General features: G+C 36.7%; 1 protein-coding gene across 1 annotated transcript; it reads right to left on the reverse strand.

Moving 5' to 3' along the window:
- Positions 1 to 2,247: 2,247 nt before the first annotated feature.
- Positions 2,248 to 10,176, reverse strand: LOC133284659 (uncharacterized). The gene is made up of 9 exons (XM_061481728.1): positions 10,096 to 10,176; positions 9,311 to 9,502; positions 9,068 to 9,190; positions 8,077 to 8,114; positions 7,832 to 8,000; positions 4,234 to 7,311; positions 4,022 to 4,144; positions 3,718 to 3,845; positions 2,248 to 2,485 (listed from the first exon to the last, which is right to left on the reverse strand). The coding sequence occupies exons 1-9, from the start codon at positions 10,174 to 10,176 to the stop codon at positions 2,248 to 2,250; spliced, it is 4,170 nt and encodes a 1,389-aa protein (XP_061337712.1).
- Between the last annotated feature and the right edge of the window lie 1,712 nt (positions 10,177 to 11,888).

Here is an 11,888-nt window from a genome sequence, read left to right on the forward strand (position 1 = left end):
TGAAATTTTAAGAAGGTTGGGTATTTTTACCATGTTCCTAAAAGACCAATGCATAACTCAAGAGTTATTAATCTATAGGCATCTCAGGATTTGACCTACCAAAGGGTACTGGATTCAATTTATGAGAGTTGTAATAACGGGAAAGTGAGGAGGGTAAAAGGGCTCATCTAAAATCGGATTAGTGAATCTCGTTAGGGCTTTGACATAAGTTGATATTAAGAAAAATAAAAATAAATAAACAATGCATAGGTAGCTCACCGAACACCAATCAAATTTTTCCTTTTTTTTTCATCATATTATGCTTGATATATAACCTTCCCAATTTCCCTTACCCTAACTGGAAAAAAAAAAAAAAAAAAAAAACATAGAACCTAACGAAACTAACTACTATACAACTGCACCTGCGTCTGCCATGCGCCACTGAATATTTTACCATTGATTTGGGCAGTCATGGTCTCATCCTTTACTAGGAAATATTACACTATAAAACCTTAGGTTGTGTTATAATAATATTAGGTAACTAGGCATTTCGCTTTAAGCCGCACCGTGTCAGCCTTTTATATAGCTTTTCTTATTGTATGGGTGATATTTCATATTTTTAATGACAACACTCACCATCATTCTTTGTCTTGTTGCCCCACCTTTAGATCAAAGTTTGATAGTCTATTTGCTTGCGTAATGCTTGCCTTCGCAAGAGGATTTAATCTTTGAAGAGCATTTTGAGACCAGTCTTTATGTAATTAATTTGGGGGGTTTAAGAAAGACTCCCTTATCATAAGTCAAGAAATAAGTGGGGTTTACTCATAAATCAATTACCTGATCCTAAGCAAATGAATAGCACCGATAGAGCATAAGCTGGCCTCATTTATTTCTTTTAACCTTTGCCTTTTCCCTTCATCTGTGTTACTAGCATTCATCTAGGTAAAGAAGGGTGAGAAAGAAACAAAAAAACAAAAAAAAAGCAAGAGATATTTCGAAGATGCCAATTACATGAAAAGGTTACAGCTTATCTGAGATAAGCATGTGTTTTTTATTTCCACAACGAAGGAATTCTTTTGTAAAACAAACAACGGTATTTATGCCGGTTGGTATTAGTGGAGACTTTGAACAACCGAAAAAGAAGAATATTATTTGATGCCAAAATAAACAGCATGATACTTCAATTCTTGGATTGATGTTAGATTATTATTATTATTATTATTATTATTATTATTATTATTGGGGTAGGGGAGGGGGTCCGTTTGGTAGAAAAAGGTACTTTGAAAGCATAAAATATTGTGGAAATGGAGATCTAAACAGCCACCATTGTAGTCGGTGGTAGATATCATGGACAAAATTATAAAGTTCTATTGTTATTTTTTGTCTAGAATAAAATGTAGCTATGAAAGGTAAATGACCCAGCAAATATTTCACCGATAACATTTTGATTAAAAGTTTATTTTGACTTGTTAGTCAAATAAATTAATTAGGTACACATAGCTAATAAAGTGTTACCAAGGAAATCAACAAGTTTGACTTAATTCAAATAGTTATAAAAATATATAAGACTTGACTTGGTCAGGGACGGGGATTTAGTATTCACCATTCAGTTTGATTAGGCCACCTCTTTTGATCAATATACCCCTCTTTCCAATTGCCTAGGTCATCCGGCATTTTGGATGATTGCTTGGGTTAGCTCTTAATTTTGTATTGTCTTTTTTTTTTTCTTCCAAAGATGCTAATGAGATTTTATCTATCTTTGGCAACAATTATGTGTTTGTTATTTGATACGAGTTGTTTCAAATCGTATCAAATGCTTTTTAAAGTGGACCAGGACAGTGCGCAAACGAGGTAATTCTATTGCTTGCTCTCCTTTGTTAGTGGGATGGTCACCTGGCACTATGGAAGAGACATTTTCATTTTATATGTTCCTATTTTCTGTATTAAAAAATAACAGCACTTCAAAAAATGAAAGTTGCATGATAGAAATTATGTAATGGGTCCATCCTGTAGATACAAAAAAAGCAGTGTAAAATGAAAGGGCAACTATTGACCGCTAACATCATCACCTGCTGAGTGTAATTCTACCTTCAAAATTTCTGATATTTACAACAACGATTATAGTGATTCTCCTAATCAATGATTCGTTTTAAAAAATACATCCTGTTGCAGATTGAAAAATCTGGGACACTTCAAATTCGTGTAACAAGGTACCTGAGATTGGCAGCCTCAAGGAAGAGTCATTGGACTGGTCGTAGACTCGTAGTTCTATGAGAGCCATCCTTTTTTGTTTTTGGCCACCTTGAGCTTCATGACAAGTTCTTCACGCTCAGCTTCTACCTCAGCATATTTAAGGCTCATGTGGAAGTAGCGCTCCTGAATATCACTTAACTCTGCCTCTAGCATTGATTTGGTACTTTCAAATCTTTCTTTGGTCACTACTTCTCCTTCAATCATTGATTTTACTCGGCCATTAGTCTGGTTGTTTTGGCCTTGAGATGGTGACCTGCAGGACAAAAGTACAAGGAATTTTATAACACAAATGACTTTTTATGAGTAATAAAGCATGCACTAAAACAATACACAAAGGTATTTAACTGGCTGTTTCCTTCTAATGTTTCAAACTCCTACTTTTATAGGTAGATCTAAACCAAAGGTATCATAAGGATATATCTTGTTAACAAAAATATTGGCTTCTAAAATTAACAGCAGAGTAATTACGACTTCTATGAACAATGTACCAATCTTCTAGCATTCCTAACTACTGCATGTTGACTTCAGCTGTTTTAATCGTGGTTCCAACTTCCAAATCCAGTCGATTGCTAAAAGGAAAGCAACACAAGCCTCAATAGTCTAACCAGTAAAAAATGGATCCTTTGCTTTAATATCAAAAACATGTAATCAATTACCGAGGAATTTGACATCATTTTGTAGACTTGTCCTTGACATCAGGGGAAGAATGAGAACACCACTGTTCTTTTTTTTTTTTTTACTCTTTTAATTTTTTCTTTATTTGTTTTTCTCTCTCTCTTCTTTTAAATTTAATAAAAAAAATAGTCTTTCTTGGTTGTAAGCGGACACCCAGCCTTTCATCCATCCGAGGCCTTTCGACCCATTTGATGCAAAATGGAAAAAAATTTAGCAGAACCAAAAGATTTTACTAAAATAATATAACGAGATGCGCATGAAATCATGCAGATGACTTGCACTTTTCGTGTGCGATTTGCCATGAATGCTAAGTGAGAAGTGATATTAGTCACAAGAAGTATGGCATCATCTTCTGTGTAACTCAGATTTTCTTGTATTTCTAGTAAACTTTATGTGGTGTACTTAATCTCAACTGATAATGAATGTTGTGAGCCAAATATCCCACAGATTAATCTCTTTAAGTCTGAACATCGGAACAGTCAAATATGTAAGAAGTTATAAACTTGTCATCAGCAAAATTAATAAAAATAAAGAATTCACACACATAAATTTGTCCTAATCTGTTCAAATCAATCAATGGTATGAATATATTCAAATTTCAAACATATTATATTCTAGGACAGAGGAATTGTCCTGTTCAAATAGTTCAAAATAATCCACCTTGTGGGAAAAAAGCTTTTGTTGATATTTATTAAGCTCAAAAAAAAAAAAAAAAATTCAAACTAATAACTGAAACAGCATAAGGGGTAATACACACAGATTAAAAGCTTTTTCTTTTTTCTCTTTGAATGCATAATGTGTTCCTCTAACCTGTTAAGTTGAATTTCACAGTTGTTATTTGCTTCTTTTGTTTTTACTTGTTCAGGTTGAATCTTCGATGCTGGATCTACTTCAACAACATGAACACTTTCATCAAGAATTCCATGTTCACTCTCCACCTATTAAGAAAAAGGAGACATGAAACAAAAGAAAAATTGAAAAGTACGGTGTCATTTCCAGTGAGACAGCAATAATTTGATGTAACTTTGGACCATACAATTTGAATATAAAATATACTTTGTCACGTTTGACACGGAGGTAAAATTGAATGAAGATAATATTCAAAACATATCACCTCAGTCTGATGTTTTTTGATGTAATAAAGGTCCTCTTGATCTTTCGTGACTTCTCTGTCATTCTTTAAGGATGGTTTTTTCCTATTACTGCGGTTTTGATTGGAATTCTTCCCCACAGGATTCTGCTAAATCAAAAAGAGAAAGAAAGATAAAAAATTAATAGTCCAGTCTTTACAATGCTATCATGCATCAATGAAAAAGAGACACTAACTTTTGAGGCCTTCGGATCTTCGTGAACGGGTAAACATTTCCTGTTTAACTTCAAGACTTGATTTCGTTTTTGTTCCTTAATCAGTTTCAGTTCTTCTTCAAGTGCTCGGGCCTTTGTCTGAAACTCAGCCTTTTCCTGCTCAAGCAGTTGTATGGTCTGTTGATGCTGCCTATTTATTCTTTTGATGTGACTGAGCTCAGTATCCTGGACACATCTTGTTTCTCTTGCCTTCAAGTCATTCTCCAACTGCATAAGCCTTTCTTCTAGGGATGCTCTAGTTCTGTTGCAGTCCTCCAATTCAGACGCAGCCTTCTCCAAGGTTAATATCTTCAGTCCAAATGATGTCTTCTCTGCCTTCAGATCTTCACATAGTTCAGATGTCAGGTGCAATGAGGATTCCAGTCTCTCTTTCTCAGAATTGGAAGCAATGAGTTCATTCTTGAGAACCCTAATCTCATTCTCAAATTGATGTGCCTGGTGCAACTGAACCTTTAAATTTTCAGATTCGTCCATGAATTGCTGTCTTTCATATTCAGTGACTGTAAGTTTTATTTCAAGGGCATTCATAGTGCTTTTTAATTGCAGTTCTCTTGATTTGTAATCCTCCACCAGCTTCAACAACTTTTCATGTTCAGCCATCAGCATTTCCTCCTTAATTTTGAAATCAGCAAGCTCAGTTGTTAGGTCTTTCAGCTTTTGTTCATATTGAGTCTGCATCATATTAACCTCGGTCTTAGACAAATTCAATTTAGATTGAACTTCTTCAAAAGCAGATTCCAGTAGGGCTTTATTAGCGCGCAATGAGGATACTTCAAGGGAAGCATTGGAAGCTATTCTCTCTTTTTCATCATAAATTGCTGAAAGTTTCATGGTGAGGTTCTCAATTTCTAGTTCAAGGTTCTGAATTTCTACCATCTTCTCCAATTGCATCTGATTCAACAAGCTTTGACCCTGCTCCATATGTTTCCTATTTTCATCAATCAAACCCTCTAAATCTGAAGTTAGAAGCTTCTCTTTTGATGCAATATCTTCCAGCATCAAAACAAGTTTCTTTTCTAAGAGTTCCACTCTTTCAGAGCAATCACCAAATCTTTGATCTGACTCCCTCAACCTGGCTTCCATGAGGGAGCAATGCTCCTTTAAATCCAGCTTTTTCTGCCTCAAATCTCCATTTAGCTTCTTACAAGAACTGCATTCTTCTGCAAGATTCTTATTGGTAATTTGTAACTGCTGATTAGCTCCTCTGAGATATTCACATTCTTCTTGTGCTTCTGAACATTGAAATTGTGTCACCTTTAATTTTTGTTTCAAATCTTCTTTCGAAGAATCCATCTCAGACTGCATCTCCATAATCTTCTCTTGAAGCCTTTCAGCTTCATATCTAGAGTTCTCTAGTTCTGATAAACGGGACATTTGTTCATTTGTCAAATTTCTCAGTTGAGCTTCTAAAACAGAAACGTGCCTCGACAATTGTTCTTTTTCTTGTTTTATCTCTGATATGTGGAGGTCCAGTTCATGCTTTCTTGATTTCATCATGACCTCCATGTGTTCCTCTAGTTGACTATTTTCTTGTTCAAGATGATAAACCTTGGCTTCCAACTTACTCACGAGCTTCTGCAGAACCCCAATCTCCTTTTCTTTAGATGACAAGTTAGCCTCGAGATTTTCTGTCTCGGATGTTTTATTAGTTAGTTCCTTATTCAGATCAGTGATTCTGACTTCTAGAGCTAATTTTTCAAGCTCTTGAACTGAAACATGATCATCACTGCTAATCTTCTTGGTGTTTTCCCCATGGAGCTTGTCTTCAGAATGGAATATTCGAAATAAATTGTTGCTTGCTTCAGACTCAAAGCTAGCAAAAGATTGATCTCTGAGCTTGTTCGACAAAAGATCTTCACATGCCCCTCCATCTTTTGAATTGTTCTTTGCTTCTTTTAGCTTGAATAAAAGCTCAAGGTTTTCATCTGTCAGCTCATTGCAGTCCATCTCAAGTTCTTGAACTTTCTCTTTCAGCGCTTCGATTTCCCTCAAAAGATCTGCATCACCTGCATTTCTGGACACAGTCTCCGCATTACAGCTTTCTGGAAGAGATTCAAACAGCTTTGTTTTCAAATTTAAAATTTCTTCCTCTTTAGTAGATAATTTGCTTTCATATTCCATTTCAATATGCGAAAGGGTTTTGTTGTTTGGAAACTTTTTATGATCAGTGTCTCGCCTTTTGTCCTCCAAGGCATCTTCCACCTCTTGCACCTTAACCAGCAGATTTTTCTTTGATTCCTCTAAGTGTTCTAGTTGTTGCATTAAGCTCCTGTTTTCTTCTATACTCAGTTGGAAAGAATTATCCAGATCACTGACTTTTGAGGGCAATGATGAAAGGTTTTCTATCTCAATTTTCTGGCGTTCTATGGTCTCTTCCAGCTCCTGGAGAACAGAAACAAGCTCAACATTTGCTTCTTGGCTCCTATTCAGTTGCAAAGACAAGTTGGCATTGGATTCTTTCTGAAACTTCAATTCATCTTTTAGAGCCTTTTCAATTTCTGGAATACATTCACCTTGAGATATTGAATCTTCCAATGCTTTCTGTTTCACTATTGGATTCTCGAATGACAATTTTAACTGTTCAACTTCTTTTTTCAAACTATCACGCTCTACATATGCTGCTGAAAGGTCCATTTCCAGATCTGCCAGTTTATTGGACTGATCTGAGAATTCTGTCCTTGATATGTCCAAATCACCCATTAGCTTTCGGGCATTCATCTCCCACATCTTTGCTTCTGCGCGTAGCTCTACACTTGAGTCTCCTGCAGCTTCCAGACGGTTATTAGAAGCATTGATCATCTTAGAAGATGATGCACCAACGTCTTGCATACTCTGGGAATTAAATGATGAATGATTTGACTGAGAAGATTTATTCACAGGGTAATCGTGATGGGATACACTTTTCTGGGAACTGGTTGAATCTTGTCTTCCAGTAGGGCTCTGCCCATCACTGACACATGGGGAGAAGTTTCCCCTTCCTGTGGAACCCTCAGCTGAGTTATAGCTGCAATTTGATACAGATCCAGAGAAGCTTGTTGCCTGCAGCCAAGGTGCAACGTATCACTTGTATCATGATAAAGACAGGCCAACAGTAAATTACGTCACAACTGAATGTATGACAACTATGTTTCCTGGACCCTGAATGAAGACAACTATGTACAATGGATGACATATAAAGTAACCATTGGGATGAAATACAGCTACCATCTCCACGCAAAAAAATTTCAAAAATAGTAACGTATGCATACTTGAGGCTCACAAAAGGGCATTTAATTGGAATTGGTGGAGATGGCGCAATGTCTTCTGTGCTAAGTTTTCAAAGTATAAACCTAAAGAGTGCTTCCTGGTACACCAGGAGTCCAGGAGACCGTAAATCTAAACAAACTGTTAAACTAGATAATTATTTTAGTATGGAAAACTAATCCTGATAATTGATTGAAGATTTAGATCAGTATAAGCACAGTATTATATTTATCAATATGCATGCATGGGCAGAAATCTATAACCATTTGTGCAACAGAACAGACATGAATATATGGGGGAATTTTTTTAATTTTACCCTAGCCTCAACTTCTCCAGTGGATAAGAGAGAATCCAAATCGTCAACAGAGGAAGATTCAACACTCTGTACATATGAACAAACAGATCCATTTGACTTGACAGCCACATCATGATTATTTTCATTCTGGCCCTTCAAATTGGTATTTGTCTCACTTGATTCTTGACCCCTGAAAAAGTGTATGAGATAAATACTTACTAGAATAATAGACATTATAATACAAAAGAGTAACCTCCAATACAAACCTGTGTTTCGTTCTCGGTGTAAGGCACTGCACAGTTACCTGCAAAATGCATAACCACTGAATTCCCAACTCTGAAGTTCAATGACATTTTGCTACAGTAACACTATTGGTAATAAGAGCCCATAGTTTGCCTCTATATTGGGAGAGAAAAATCACAGCGAATACTGCTTGAATGAGCAGAGATGAACAAAAGATATCGGGTTCTCAACAAAGCAGGGTAAGGGGGTAACAAATACAATTTTTCATGTAGATAGTTAAAATGAAAGAGCGAAACACATGCCTTCAAAGTGAAGAACCTAGTAGCTGTCTTATAAAAGGAAGAAGTGAAAAACCGTTGCATATGTGATCGTCTAATACTTATGGGGTCATGATCTCCATAACGAAGACCTAAGTCTCATGCACCACTCCTCCGTTTAAGAAAAGTTGAATGAAAATTAAGTTGAAAAAATAACATTCAATCACAAGAAAAAGAATCAAAAGACAGTGCCATCATCATGTGGTGTAATGTTAACGAAACAGAGATTTGTCACAAAGGAATGATGCATTTGCAAGAAGGAAATAAACTATTTCCCAGCGAGGGTAGGAAAGAGGGTAAAGAAGAGAGTTAATTGTACGCATGTTGTATCTTTGCAAAGAAGTTGTTTCTCGTACTCGAAACCGGTGACTTCTAGCAGGTTGTTTATTGTTTGTCCAAGATTACTGTATTAAGTGAATTGGTAACATCACATATCATAATTCATAAGAAAAGGAAATATGTGAAGAAAACCACTTTATGCATATTTCAAGCATCCAAATATTTTATTTGTTGATTCAATTCCCCTCAGCAACATATTCCAGATTACCGACGTTATATTTTCCCTCAATTTGACAAAAATCAACTTCGAATCTAATCCAAAATGACATAGAACTATCCAAGAAATCACAAAGGGAGTGCTTTTTCATTTTCTGGAGTCAGCCAAAAATAAAAATATAGATTCAGTTGTATAACTCACATGCAAAACTGTCCCATGGTTGCACTTTTTCAGTGGGACTGAGAGTGGAATAGCAGCATCTGAACTCATATAGCTGGTCATACTAACAGTGGCCTCCCCCAGGATGCCAGATTTTGATGATCCCTGTCAAGTGATACTATTTATTTGATAATCCAAACAGAGAAATTTCAAACTGATAAAGCTGATTATGATAAAGGAACAACACAATAACAAAACGGACTGCAATGATGATAGTACCATGGCAACAGTGAGCTTGAGGAGACAATCATCAATCTCCTTAGAAGAATTATCTCTTGAAACCCATACAGATTCTGAAAAAGCATCCGACCACTGACAACTTCCATTACGCACGGGCACTTTGCTTGACTTTGCAATTGTTTTACCATTTCCTACGGAGACAACAGAAACAAACAGCTTATCCCATCCCTTGGGTACCTGCTAACATCAGAATCAGCATTTGTTATTTACCGAACCAGCCTTTTTTTTTTTTTATGGCCTCAGACTGAAACATCATTTGAAACTTGAAAGCATTTGGTTATGCAATTCTAAAACAAAATTTTTGCCATGAAATCGTGGAATGTTATAACACTACCTTTTCTCATCCTTAACCACTTGAACACTACACTGAAGACATTTTATAAATTTAGCTTTACTATTAATCCTTGTGACAAAAAATTAATCATTATTCTGCATTCCACGAGAACAGAGACCACAAAGCAGCTAATGCAGTTGTTCATAACAAAGCACCACGATCCGCAACTTAGATTTCATAAACTTTCGAACATGTTCTTTCCATTGAAAATTACCACTCCTTGTTCTTCCCAAAATATTGAAGTGCTTCATATAACAATTTCTTTTTCCAAAATAAAAATAAACACCTTATCAATGTTGATTATTTCCAAATTAAGATCTAAGATTTTCAGTTGCATCAATGAAATATCATTGTGATTAAGCAACGCAAAAACACACACAATAGCTAGTTAGTTAGTTACATTGATGGAAGAGGAGAAATAGTGAAGGGAATGAACCTGAGAGGCCTTGAAATGAGAGATTCTGAACTCAATTCTGTCATCTGATTTCGGAGACCTGTTCTTGTGCAGCTTAAACATTCTCTTTCGCTTTCAATTTTCTCACTGTGTTTCTCTGTGTATCAATGTGTGTTTGTGTTTGTGTTTGTTTGTGACTTATTCTTTCTCAATCACTCTTTCGTGATTATTCAAAAACCACCACATTCATGATTTCATCATCTTCTCCGCAACCACCATCACCAACTGGAGAAAGAGACCAAGAGAGAGAGAGTTAGCTAAGTGGTCATTGTAGCGATGGGTGTTATTTTATTGTTACTTCAAACCATTGCGCACTGTAGCGAGAAAAAACAGAAAGAGGCACAAGAAGGAAACCAACACCCCCCAAAAAAGAAGGGCACAATTGTTATTTTAATTATGCGTGTGTTTCCGTAACATGCAATTGGAGTCTCCGGTGGAGTGAAACTGAACGGAAACAGCTATGACCCAATGCACGTTTTTTGTTTTTTGTTTTTTGTTTTTTGTTTTTCCGTTTAAATGGTATAATCAGCGAAACGATTCTATTTGCTGACGCGTCGCAAAGTTGTTGGCCAAGAACCTAAAAGGTGTTACTTTCCAGATAGGAGACGTTGCAACTTATTACTAATTCCATGTGAAGCAATAACAAACGAAAAAAGGAATACCCTGTTTCCAAAGGTTGATAATATAATGGAATATTTGAGATTCAAGATTCGGCACTCAATTCAAAGAAGAATGAATATATACGTACATATATTACTATGTGAACCAAAAATAGGATACCTAGAAAATATTGATACGAAAGAAAGTGACTTTCCCTAGACGGTATCGCGATTTAGTGATGTGATACCCATGGGAAATGGGAATATTTTGATACAACATGGGATATGTGTTGTGTTCAGCAGTTACAGCGTTGCAACTTCCTCTATAGAACGGGGGAATGAATCCTCTCAAACGAAAAAAATATCATGTGGTCATATTATTTGATCACAATCACTTATTTAAATATTATACACTTTCATTTCTCTTATCTTATCATCAATAAGTGTTTGTGATTGTAACACCCCGTTCTAGAACTGGTTTGTTAACATCGCATTATGATATTAAGCGCAGTTACAATCACACGAGTTCAATTAAAATCCAGTTAAATTTTTCATTTTAAAACATGCCGAATTATAATGCCCAATTGCGTGATCATAACCATATTACATTGCGGAATAAAATGAATTAAGCTTAACATCATACTCTTATATCCTTAGACCAAAGGTTATTAAATGTCTTCTTCTAATCATTAGCTACGCGTGGCTTCGAACCGCGCCTCGTTTGGAGCACTCTAGCCCAAGTTATGACAATTTGAAGCAACACAAGAGGGTGTTGAACACAGGCCCCGCGCACTTCAGCGCGCTACCGGGCGCTCAAGCGCGCGTTATCGGGCGCTAAAGCCTCCATCTGGGCGCTTAAGCGCACGGAGGCAGAGAGCATCAGGTCTTTCAGTGTAAATGGGCGCTTAAGCGCGCACCAGGGCGCTCAAGCGCGATATCTTGGGCGCTTAAGCCCCCATTTGGGACGTTTTAGCGCGCAGAGACAGAAACATCTCCTCCTTCAGTGGCTAAGGGCGCTCAAGCGCGAACCAGGGAGCTCAAGCGCGCAACCCTGGGCGCTTAAGCCCCCACTCTGGGCGCTAAAGCCCGCGGAGACAGTAAGCATCCCATCTTTCCGCAGCGAAGGGCGCTTAAGCGCAAACCAGGGTGCTCAAGCGCGTAATCCTGGGCGCTTAA

The sequence above is a fragment of the Gastrolobium bilobum genome, unplaced genomic scaffold (genome assembly GCF_033153095.1).
Source record: "Gastrolobium bilobum isolate Gb01-03AN ecotype WA unplaced genomic scaffold, APGP_CSIRO_Gbil_v1 utg8088, whole genome shotgun sequence".
NCBI classification, from domain to species: domain Eukaryota; kingdom Viridiplantae; phylum Streptophyta; class Magnoliopsida; order Fabales; family Fabaceae; genus Gastrolobium; species Gastrolobium bilobum.